General features: G+C 46.8%; 1 protein-coding gene across 1 annotated transcript; it reads left to right on the top strand.

The window, feature by feature from the left end:
• Positions 1-10817: 10817 nt before the first annotated feature.
• Positions 10818-12664, top strand: F5J12DRAFT_778839 (uncharacterized protein; the record flags this gene model as incomplete). The annotated part of the gene is made up of 9 exons (XM_051742337.1): positions 10818-10824; positions 10875-10946; positions 10994-11190; positions 11530-11604; positions 11654-11676; positions 11739-12057; positions 12111-12212; positions 12237-12428; positions 12461-12664. 9 exons carry the CDS (start codon positions 10818-10820, stop codon positions 12662-12664), a joined length of 1191 nt encoding a protein of 396 aa, XP_051605846.1.
• Positions 12665-12942: the final 278 nt, after the last annotated feature.

The following is a 12942-nucleotide window of genomic DNA, read 5'->3' as shown; positions in this document are numbered from 1 at the left end:
TAAGACTCATGCAATGACAGTATGGACTTCAATAATGAAATTGCAGATGGGATCCCCTTCAATGATGTCCACACACTGGAAGGAAGCTGGTGAGAGTACCTTGGGGAAACATTTGAGGAACCAGGAACACTGCCCAAGCATGATAGCAAGTCAAGTCCCAAACATGCTCGGAAAAAGACAGTGGCCAAAGCAATGAGGACAGGCAAGGTTGACTCCATGAAATTGGTGAAAAATGCTGATGGAGAGATTTGGATAGGAGAAATTGTGGGCCTTAGCCAGGACCAACTACAAAAAATGGTTCACAGATTTGTGACTGCTCACTACCATGAGTGGCCAGAGTATTTAGTGTCCTCAATCTCTGATGAGTGCTATCAGGATTAGCATGTGGAAATCCCTCATCAGCAGTGCCATTCAAGAATTTCGGTCATCATCAAGTGGAAATGATAGCAGCCTGCCATCTTCCTGAAGGATTTACCTTTGACTGTGACCCAAGTCACATGTGGATGACAACAGCTACCCAGCTGCTGTCCTTTTGGCACAAGTGACAGGAATCCCATCCAAATGATGTGTTTGGATTTCAGAAATGGATCAATCAATCTGGCAAGCTGCAGCCACCAGTGGATAGAACTTTGGTACCCCTCCAGGTTGTGAGGCAGCAGAAATACCAAAAGACACCTGCCCCCAAATGCAAAAAGAATCCTGGAAGGAGAAATGTCAAGGGCAAGGGTAAAGTGCAGGAAGAGGGAGTGGTGGATGATAGCATGGATGATAGTGTGGATGACAGCATGGATGACAGTTTGGATGATCATGGTGAGGCTGAGGCAAGTGATGTTGGAACAGATGGTCCCTCTGCTAAAAAGGTGTGCCATGTGTGATTTTAATGCACAACAGATCAGCACTAATGTGATTCTGGTCTTCAGGTATCTGGCAGGAGGCAAAACCGTGTCAAGACACCATTCCCTTCTCATTCCTGCTCAAATCCCCCACCAGCTGATGGTTCCCATAGTGAGTGGCTCTCTGCACCTCCAGCCCATGCAAAGACCCTGGTGCATTGTCCACAAAATAAAGCACTAACTGACAATAATGGGAGGGAAAGCAATGGCCATGATTCCAATGATGAAGCTAATGAAGACACTTATTTGCCCACCCTATCCAATTCAAAGAAATCAGCAACATCCCTGAATAGTGAGCTTCCCACTGTAACTTGTATTCACAGCAAACCCTGATCTGCACTCAGGGAGTGAGTACACAACTGAACTATGGGACCACTCAGAATATGCAGATGAAGATGGATTGGAGAGCATTCCTTTCACTGACCACCCAACTGAGGAGGGGTCAACAAGCATAAAAAAAGGTGGAAAGCTGAAATCTGCCCTGAAGCACACACACAAGGCAAGTTTGGTCATGTTGAATCAGCTGTTATGGCTAACAAGTTTGCACTGTATATTAAGCAGGCTCTGTCAGAATTGAGTGAGCCAGACATGAATTGACATCAACCTGGGGCCAAATACTCATCCAAGTCCAACAATAATGGATCTGTGACCACCAATGCAGCATCTGTGAATGTGAAACAGGGCATCCCTGGGAGCACCTGGAAGTCACCTCATGTCAGAAAGGCCCCTGCAAGGCCAGATGCAGATGTTCCATCTCCTGATGCAAAGAGATCATGCAAGCAAACAGGCAGCAATCAGAAGCAGAAGTAGTTGTCAAATCCCCCAAACAGTCAGAGCAGAAACCTTTTTTGGAACTCATGTACAGTCTATAGAGGGCTTAGCCTAGTGTGACACATTAGAATACAAGTGTATGGCATGTACAGTAGCTCATGACACCATGGTGGTTGTGAGAGGCATCTTTGATATCAGAGAGAGGGATAGTTAAGTGGGATGGTTGAGCAGGACAAGTGAGCAGAGAGCTGAGTGGGACAGGTCTACATATTGGCCATGTGGAAGCAACTGGTAGCTATCTATGTAGGGAGATATTGCTGCTCATCTCCCATGTATTGCTGTTAGCCAAAATTTGGCTCCATTTGCCATTGTCCAACCTTCCTTCCCACAGTGTGAATGATATTCTTGCCATTGTTCCTACAAGTTTAAATCTTGATTGATCATCAACCTATCAGCGAACCCATCATCATCAAATATGTCCACTGAACAGTCCCACCAAGTTCATTTCCATCGTCAAGGTGAGGTTGTCTTCATTGTTGGATCCAGCAACCTAAGCCATCCACAGCTAATGTAAGACCAATTGAGCCAAGGCAATCTAGCTCCTGCATGAAGCAGTCCAAAAATCTGGAGGAGATGCTAGTACAACTGCATGAGTTGTGAGAGCCAACCCCTCCACCAATTGTCTCAAGTGGAAGGGTGGATATAGTGGGGTCAAACATGGATATTGCAGCTGGTGAGTGAACATGATTTCTCTCCTGTTATGCTTCTGCCAGGGGTCTATCCTTTTTCGTCTTTTCACAGTCACGTGCATCATGTGCCTGGTCGTGTCTCTAATAATTGTCACCATCCTAGGGGCTTGAATGCTCCAGGGAATGTTTGGATCTCCAGCTGTCAAGGTATTTCCAATACCCGTCAAGACTGCGTTGCCACTGTGATCCAATATTCCACTGCCCTCTCTGATGGACGACTTGTTACATTCCTTGTTTTATGACTCGTCTCTGACTCATTCATATTGCTCACATGTTGTACTATAGTTCCAGTGTCAGGCTCCTTGCTGCGCATTGATTGCACCAGCCAGCATAGCCTTCGTTGCCTCCCTACCCCCATCTATGACACTGTATGACTCCTATTTATTTCACTGATGGGATTGTTGATTACTGTGGATACGTGTCACGACTGCTATGGTACTCGTACTTAGGGGTATATAATCCTACATACTTTGTCCTGTATCTGCAGTTTTTCAATAGCTTGCAACTGAGCTTCATCCCTTCACTCTCATCCTTGTTCTCTCTCTGCATGAACAACCTTAGGGACTCGCCAGTAGACAGAACCTCTGTCAGATTATTGCGATAACTCAGCCATAGGGGTTATGACAAGTTCAGCCTGTAGACTCCCACCTCGCACACTTCGTGCCTATTCCATTTGAAGAAGTCACCATGCTCAGGCATAACAAAATCGAAAAACTCTACACAGCTTTCAGGACTTGTCGACCTCTTTGCGAAAGTCTACTTGTCCCTGGTTACTGAACTTCAACAAACCACTTCAAGATCCAAAAGGCTCGTTGGTTTCCCTCAGAGTAAAGACTAACTTGCCTCTGCATACTTGCTCCTCAACTCACCCAATTGGACGGTAACAAAATTGAGAAGCACCCCTCTACCCTTAATCAGATTCACTGCTCTACAGGCAGCCACTAGGCTTTAATAGATCACCTCCCTTGAGCCCACACTTGCGTCTCCCTACATGTAAAGCTGCTTGTGCACACTATAAACCCCTCTACGCTGACAGGTTTCTTTTGAGAAATAAATCCTCCCTCAGCCTTCATTATCACTTCTCGTTAAAGTGTCTAACCCTCAGAAATTGAGACCCCCAGTCCCTCCTCAACCAATTCCCCTTGGGCTCAGCAGGAATCCCCCGCTACCACCCATACTGCAAGGAAGACTAGGACCCTCGGTTACCGCTACAAACCCCTGTTTATCTTATCTATCCCGGTTTAGGGATTCAGAAGTCACACTTAGCTCAGAAGAAGAAGACGATCAGAAGTCCGATACTTCTCTTGGATCAGTCCTCAAGGAAGAGCAGGAAGCCGTGCAGTTACCCAAAATGTCCATGACACTCAGTCATGGAGAGTCAGCCCCTGAGATGCCTGTAAGGACCATCATGGAAGAGGAGCTGAGACAGAGGTTGGAAGGACAACGGATCGCATTGGCAGAAGATTGGTGCAAGATCACCAGTGCCCAGAACAGCGACCCTTTTCCAACAGGAATGCCTACCAACTCGGCATTGCGTGTGTGGTATGCCAGGAACTTCGGAAAGGTAATTCCCCCAGAGGTCCCCATTGGAGGGTCCAGTAAGGGTAAGGCCCCAGCCGATCCTGATGATACATACAAACACCGCCCACCCAACAGAGGAAGGGAGTTTAATGTCAGGCATCCCAGAGAATATGATGGAAGCCACAATGGGCTTCAGACCTGGGTTATGCAGGTTGAAGGATATTTGAACCTGAACAAGCATGTCTACAACATGGAGTCACTCAAGATTTCGTTTGCCCTCACATATATGACGAAAGGTGCAGCTGTTTCGTTCACTGAAAACTATCAAAATGAAAACAAGCTTCTCGATGGAACCATTTACTACATGGACACCTTTCAACGGTTCATGGAACGTCTCAAAGCTACTTTCGAGTCTGGCAACCAAACTGCTCTCGCTATCCTACGCCTTTCCGACATCTCACAAGGCAAACAGGAACTCGAAGTGTACATTGCTGAGTTTACTGGACTTGTCAACAAGGCTCAACTCAAGGAAGAGTCGTGTGAAGCAGGGATCTTCTTTGGAAAAGGATTGAATAAAGAATACCACGATTGGATTCTTAATTCTGGACGCGCCCCTACCATGGTCATCAAGTGGATACAGTGCACAGGAGAAGCAAGAACCACAATTGCTATGAAGCATATCCTAGAAGGGAAGGAATCCTGGTATGAAAGAAAGTTCATTCATTACCAAGGGGGTTCTAGAGATCCTGATGCGATGGACGTTGACAAATGTAAATGGAACATAAGACGTTCTAACTCCAAAATTATGTGCTTCGAATGCGGAGCAAAGGGTCACTACAAGCGTGACTGCAAATCCACGAAAGCCAAGAATCTCCCAGGGGTTCGTATCATCCTCTCCAAGGATGGAACCAAGACTGTGTTTATGGGAGACTGTCTCACAACAGCCGAAGAAAGAAAGGCTCACGGAGTGGATTTTTGAATGGGACCACCGATACTCCTAAGGTAGGTCCTGCTTCTGTATTGTCTGCTAAATGTACCTCTATAGACGATGAATCAACTATGCATGTCAGATCCCTGTTGGGAAGAGTGGTACTACCGGACTTTATGGCAGGAGTAATGGCCTGTGTCGATTCAGGTGCTGAGGTCTCATTGATCTCGGAACGAATAGTCCAACGACTTTGGATACCAACATATCGCGTCAAGTCAAAGTTCAAGACCACTTCCTTTACCAGAAAGGATGCTGAGTGGGTCACAAGAAAGGTTTCCATCCGGATCATCATCAAGAATCACGTCATACGCGTCAAGTGCTATGTAGGCCCTCTCATTGGGAAGGAACATGTCCTTTTAGGGATGCCCTTCCTGTGGCAGTTCAAACCAAGAATGAACTGGGAAACTGGGTGGATCACTTGTTGGGATGATGGGTACGTACCAACTGTGGAAACTGACCTTTACATCAAGGACCTTGTTCCATCCTATGAAGGAAGTGCAGTCAAGTTCAATGAAGGTGGTTCCATAGTGGGACCAGTAAGTATTAACAAAACGACTCTCTCCACAGAACTCGAAGCCACTTTGGCTGCCAGAAAAGAAGAAGTCAAGCTTCCAGCCGAGTACAAAGAATTTGCAAAGGTCTTCTCAGAAGAAGATATCCCACTGCTGGAACATCGACCCGGTTTGGACCATGAAATCCAATTAAAAGAGGATTTCAAACCAAAGAAAGCAGCAGTATATCCAATGTCTCTGGAAGAACTAAAAGTTTTAGATGAGTTCTTGGAAGAGAGTCTAAAATGCAAGAAAATTTGTCCCTCGACTTCCCCTCAAGCAGCCCTGGTATTCTTTGTCACAAAGAAGGATGGAAAGAAGCGGTTAATTCAAGACTACTGCTATTTAAACTCGTTCACAATCCAAGATGCACATCCACTACTGAATGCCCAGGTGCTGTTTGACGAGTTGGTGGAGTCAAAATATTACACAAAGTTCGACATTCATTGGGGGTTCACCAATCTATGGGTTGTGGAAGGAGATGAGTGGAAAGGGGCATTTATCACACCAAGAGGACTGTTTGAACTGACAGTAATGTTCTTCAGACAGTGCAACTCACCCCCTTCCTTCCAGAGATACATGGACCAAACCTTTGTGTCCCAACATGGAAAACAAGTCGGATACATGGATGATGTAGCAATCCATGCCAAAACAAAAGAAGAACTCCGAACTCAGGTCCGCAAGTTCCTGGAGATCTGCACTAAAGAAGGATTGTGCCTCAAGATTAGCAAATGTGTCTTCGAGGCTGAAGAAATTGAGTTCCTCGGAATGGTGATAGGAAAAGGACATATGGAAACTTTGCTGATGAAGACTGACACCATTAGTACCTGGGATGCCCCTGACAACCTTATGGGGCTTTGCCGATTCCTTGGGTTCTGCAATTTCTACCACAAGTTCATCCCATCCTTCTCAAGTATCGCTCGTCTACTCCATGATCTTACGAAGAAAGGAGTGTCTTATCAGTGGACCCCAGAACGCAACTCTGCATTCGAGAAGCTGAAGTCTTTGTTATGCTCTGCTCCGGTCCTCACTATTCCAGACTTCTCGAAGCCTTTCGTGCTATTTATGGATGCATCGAAACTCAGGACTGGCATGGTCCTCACGCAAAAAGGAGCTGACAATGAGTGGCACCCCTGTTCTTACCTTTCCCAATCCCTTGTTGGCACAGAACAACGGTACCAGGTGTATGACCTGGAGATGCTTGCCATAATCCGTGCACTCAAGGCTTTCTGGCCTTACCTCCTCTCCCCTGTCAAACCCACAGTGGTCTTTACAGACCACAAAAATCTCGAATATTATCGTGAGCCTAAACAGCTCACCCCTTGTCAAGCTCGTTGGGCTGCTACCATGCAGTCCTATCCCATTCATTTTTCCTGGCAAGCTGGCCACCTTCAGGTGCTGGCTGACACACTCTCTCACAAAAACAAAACCATGGAGCCCGCCCTGGTGGCCACAGTCCTTCCTTTGGACCTCTGGCTTTTGGAGGAGGTGGGTCCCCAAATTTGTCTCATTTCACCCTTGTTTTCAATAACAAAATTACAAAAACAACTAAAAATAAACCATCTCTGCCGCATTGGTCATATTCCCGCTTGCGTCAAATGATTGGAAACCAACTCCAAGCCGTATTCTCGCCTGCTTGAGGAAAAGCCAAAGAAGAATCAGCTGTTTAATGCTCACCCCAGAGGAGAAATAGCCAAAGGAGCAAAAGGAGTTTACACGATCTTGGCCGACCTGTATGAGCGCATCAGGAACGATGTGTCAAAGGACTCTACAGGCCCAGAACCTCGGAAAATATCTCGGTTGCAGAAGATGGGACAAAATGCTTTGGAACCACACGCCTTTACATCCCCCCCGAACACCGACAACATTGTATGTGAACCTACCACGATCATGAGTCCTCTGGACACCCCAGACAGAAGGCAATGTTCACTAAAATGAGAAAGGAAGTTTGGTGGGAAGGTATGGGAAAGGACATCAAGGCTTACATTGCAGGATGCCCAGTGTGCCAAATGACGAAGGTGGTAACCCATCCACCTACACCACCGATTGTCCTGCATGAAACCCCCAAAGTCGCATTCCTGTTCCAGCAAATATCAATGGACCTTATTATGGATCTCCCTGTCTTGGGAGAAAACAAATATGACTCTATTCTCACAGTTGTCAATCAGGGCCTTACAAAAGCCACCTTGTTCATTCCATGCCACAAGACAATTGACTCCATCGGACTTGCCTGACTCTTCCATCAATTCATTTATTCCCAATATGGAGTCCTGGAGTCGGTAATCTCAGATCATGGACTGCAGTTCATGTCATCATTCACCAAAAAACTGTATAAGGCAATAGGGGTAAAAACCAAACTCTCGTCCGGATATCACCCTACAAACTACATGGAGAAAGCTGAACTGAGTCAACCAGGAGGTAGAAGGGTATCTGCGACTCTACTGCTCAGAGTTCCCCAACTCATGGGCATCGAAACTTCCCTCCACTGAATTCGCTCACAACTTGCAGGTACATTCTGTCCATCAAATGACCCCCTTTTCCTTACTCCTTGGTTACAACCCCTCACCATGCCCAGAGGTCCAGCTCACCCCAGGTACCTTCCATAGACGAAAGGCTAGAATGGCTGGCCTCGAGTCAAGATGTGGCCCTTCTCACACACAAGAAGGCACAAGACCTGATGCAGTTGCATGCTCAAAAGGGTCTTATATCATGCCCAAGGTTGGAGATCAAGTACTCCTGGATACTGGGCACCTTCACATCAAAAACCAGTGTGACAAGATTGTGCCCTGACAGTCTTGGACCCTTCAAGGTGACTCAGGTTGTGTCACCAGTTGCTTTCCTGATTGGACCTTCCACCAATGTGGAAGGTACATCCTGTGTTCCATGCCTCCCAGATCTTCCCTTTCATTGAAAATGAAACTTACAGAGCTGCGCCCGCAGCCCCTTTACCCAAATTAGTGGATGATGAGATTGAATGGGAGGTCAAATCTATCCTAAACCACAAGGTTGACAGGTCGAAGAGGAAAGAGGCATTATCTGGTCAAGTGGAAGGGGTTCCCGCATTCATCAAATACATGGGAACCTGAAGAACACATAAAAGAGAACACTTCAGAAGTGTTGGACCAGTACAAACTCGCTTGACACCTCCACAGTTAAATGGACTCCCCTCACTCCATCAACACAGAAAACGACTATGCCAACCTCACCCTCCCCTCAGAATCCTTTTATGACACCAACGACGATGGGCTCGTTCCCCCCATTGCTGTCTATGCCCTGACCTCACCTCCAACCTCCCCCACCGGCTTTTATGTATCCGGGTTCTCCTCACCTGTCTCTCAACCCTGACCGCTATCGCCCCCTGTTGCCAGGACTCGTGGACTGCATCCACTCCAGGGGTACTCCATTAGACGTGTCCCTGCACCTTCAGCCAGAGTCCTCTGCAGCGAGGACAGTAACCGCAAGGGAAAGGGTAAGGCGCGAACTGACAATGACCCTGATAGTCCGGCAGCCGCCTCCAGTAGCTCCAATGCTGCCGAACCTCCCCACCTATGCACCACCTTCACCACCTATTCCGACAGCGCTCAACGCACAGCCCTCGACCTCCTCACTGACTGCCACCACTGCCTGGCTTGACCAGCAGCAATTACCAGTCTCAGCAAGTGATTACCTGGACATTGTTAGGGTGCTTGACGTCTTCCATGATGGGGACAACATTAACAGGTGCTCACCAGAACAGGTTGAGTATTTCTACAGAGCATCAGACATAATCAATGGACTCGTCTCGAAGATCCATACCCAGAAATTAAGTGGCACTGCCCTGTTGTCCAAAGTAATCATGATCAACATGCTGGAGAAGGCCTCCTTGGATCTTACCAAGGCTGTCACTGGTGGAGCTTATCATCACTTACATCAACAGCAGATAGGAGAGTTCTTGGCGCCACCCGCTGCTCAGATCCTTGACCAGATCATCCCGAAACAAGAGGAACCATTGGTTTCAGAAGAAAAGAACCTAACGGATCAGGAGAAGGAGAAGCACTGGCATGCCGTGGAATTAGGGTTTGTCGACTCAGGCGAACTCTTTAAAGAGGTTGGTGCGTGACTTGGAACAGGTACTCATAACTCCTCTTGGGAGGTCTTGTTACAGGATGCATCATGGGCAGGAATGCACAAGAACTATCATAACACCGTCCACACTGCCGATCCTCTCCCTGTGACTCCCTTCGTCCCCGTCCCTTCTGATCAGCTTCAGTTCTACCTTGGAGGGCAGTCCCCTGTCCTGCCGGACCATGTCCTGTACCCCCATGCGTGCTACCAATGCCATTACTTGGGACATTGGTCATGCCATAACGGACATGGATCCCATTTTACTCCGGCCCTCAAGGAACCACTGACTCCATCGCCATCATCGCCCATCGCCACTCACACTTGCTCCAGCGTTTACACTACTCACCAACCCCTATCCTCCCACCCTGCTAACGCAACTTCCGGCCCATCCTCAAGGGTCTGAGGACCTTAGAGGGGGGGTGATGTTATGCTTCCACCAGGGGTCTATCCTTTTTCATCTTTTTGCAGTCACGTGTGTCATGTGCCTGGTCACATCTCTAATAATCATTGCCATCCTAGGGGCTCGAATGCTCCAGGGAACGTTCAGATCTCCAGCTGTCAAGGTATTTCCAATACCTGTCGAGACCACGTTGCCACTGTGATCCGATATTCCACCGCCCTCTCTGATGGACAACTTGTTACATTCCTTGTTTTATGACTCATCTCTGACTCGTTTATATTGCTCACATGTTGTACTATAGTTCCAGTGTCAGGCTCCTCACTGTGCATTGATTGTGCCAGCCAGTATAGCCTTCATTGCCTCCCTACCCCCATCTATGACACAATATGACTCCTATTTATTTCACTGATGGGATTGTTGATTACTGTGGATACGCGTCACAATGCGTCTGTTGCGACTGCTATGGTACTCGTACTTAGGGGTATATAATCCTACGTACTTCGTCCTGTATCTGCAGTTTTTCAATAGCTTGCAACTGAGCTTCATCCCTTCGCTCTCATCCTTGTTCTCTCTCCATGCGAACAACCTTAGGGACTCGCCAGTAGACAGAACCTCTGTCGGATTATTGTGATAACTCAGCCATAGGGGTTACGACAAGTTCAGCCCATAGACTCCCACCTTGCGCACTTCGTGCCTATTCCATTTGAAGAAGTCACCACACTCAGGCATAACATCTCCAAGCTCAACAACAAACATTCTTTTGCTATAGATTCATTCAAAAGCTTGCTGGATCAGTTCCTGCAGGAAAGGGAGCCAACTGCTCTGGCAGAGGGTGGAATCATGGCCAGTGAGTTGGCATGATTTCCCTTCAAGCTAACAAACAAACTAATTTTCTAGTAATAGATCCACATGACAACTTGATGAATCAGTTCCTGAATGAACAGGAACCAACTGCTCCCCCAGTGGATGGTATGAATGTGTTGCCCTTCACGCTAACAAACAAACTAATTTTCTAGTAATAGATCCACACAACAACTTGATGAATTGGTTCCTGAATGAATGGGAACCAACTGCTCCCCCAGTGGATGGTATGAATGTGGATCTACTTGGGCAATTGCTGAATGCATGGGAACCATCAGCACTGCCAGTCACACATGAGAAATTAAACAGGATGGACAGGTCTTCAACACCTGCACAAGACATTACTATGCAGGTCAATTTTCTGGCAGACTTGCAGAATGTGCAGGAACCATCTCCTCTGCCCATCACCTGCAAATCATCAAATCTGAGGGACCAATCTCCTTGACCCAATTCTCCAACTAACCTGGTTGCTCAATTGCAGGATATGAGGGAACCAACACCTCCCCCACTCATTTCAAATGTACCCATCAAATCTTTTGACTTGGCAGCAGATGAGGACAATGGTGCAAACCAGTTTGACTTTTGGCATGCCTGAATGATCAGAGATGAGGGATCTTTTCAAAGAAATATGCAATGGTGAGCATTTATTTGGTTCTATTCATGTGATTGGTGATATCCATTGATTATGTAGGTGAACTTCCATCTGCACAGCAATCTCTTCAAATGGAACAATGGGGATTGGCACCTGTTTTGCATTGCAATCAAGGTATGGGCATGAGCTTAATCTGATACACCATTGACATTGATAATTTTAGTCCTGCACACCTTACATGCCATGGTATCTCACTACTGTGGAAACACCACTCCCAGTGACATGCTGTTTGATCCCACCCTCAATAGGCACCTTGTGTGGGCTGTGAATGCCATTGCAAGAGAATTGGGCACAGCTGCAAGGGACCAGTATGGTGCAGCCTCTCAGGGTCTTCAACTCATCAATATGCTCAATTTGATGGAAGTCGTTCATTATCTGTGTTCTGCCTTTGAAAATTGTCCTGAGCCATTCATCACCAGCCAATCACACCCATCTTGCCAGTCTGTGGTAGAGATGGGTATCCTCTACTTGGCATGCCAGATCAAGGTGGCCTCTGTACATCTGAAGCAGACTGCTGATATTGCAGGATGGCCCACACATTGGTTTGCAAACCTAGCAATGGACTTGGTAGGTTTTACATCAATTTTTCACAATGTGGGACTGATACATAATTCCTTCAGAATCAGCTTAATAGCTTGATTCTGGTGACAGTGTTGCATGCCAGTTATACTCCTCCCCTTCCAGCATGCTACCATGTGTACCTCAGACACCAAGATGATGAGGTTAGCTTCCATGATCAAATGCAGCTAATTCCCCTTAGCACATTTTGCATAATCAACAATATCAGTGCCATTGTCCTGCATTGGACCCCACATGCAGCTGATCCCAATTCCAGCTTTGCATTCCCTTGGTGGCTATATCATTCCAAGGAATACACAGCAGATTCCCAAAGATTGCAAGGCAAGGGATTGTTTTCCATGGCCTGGGATTTTTTTAAGGTATGCCTACTTATTCTCATCACTGCAAATAGTTGATGATGGCCCAGGGCTTATGGCCATTGCCTGAGGCACCAATCGCAGACCATCTTGATGGCCATATCAAGGAGCAGGTAAACTACTGCATCAAAAATATTTGGAAATATGCTGATGTTGTCAACAGTTGGGGTCAACAAATTGACCATTTCTATGCTAGGTGGTGGGCATTGCACAGGTTGTTGGGCATGCCACTTCAATAGTTTACATGTTTTTGACTGTGGAGTTGGTTGTATATACATTGCTGTGAATGTCAATCATTTATGAGATACTGCCCATTCACATGATGTCTGAACCCCCACCCATCTGCATGATGTCTGACAATCCACCCATCTGCATGATGGCCTGAGTAGGTTTACTTTTGTTGCAGTTTATGATGCACACCCTTTAGCTCTGAGTACCTGCCCAATCTATGATGTCAAAGCACCTGCCCATTTGCAAAATCTTGGCAACACCACCTGTCCAAAGTTCAAGAGCCAGC

The sequence above is a fragment of the Pisolithus orientalis genome (genome assembly GCF_024613125.1).
Source record: "Pisolithus orientalis strain OTSU chromosome Unknown F5J12scaffold_1, whole genome shotgun sequence".
NCBI lineage: Eukaryota > Fungi > Basidiomycota > Agaricomycetes > Boletales > Pisolithaceae > Pisolithus > Pisolithus orientalis.
Note: the sequence above shows the minus strand (reverse complement) of the source record. Positions and strands in the feature narration are given on the sequence as shown.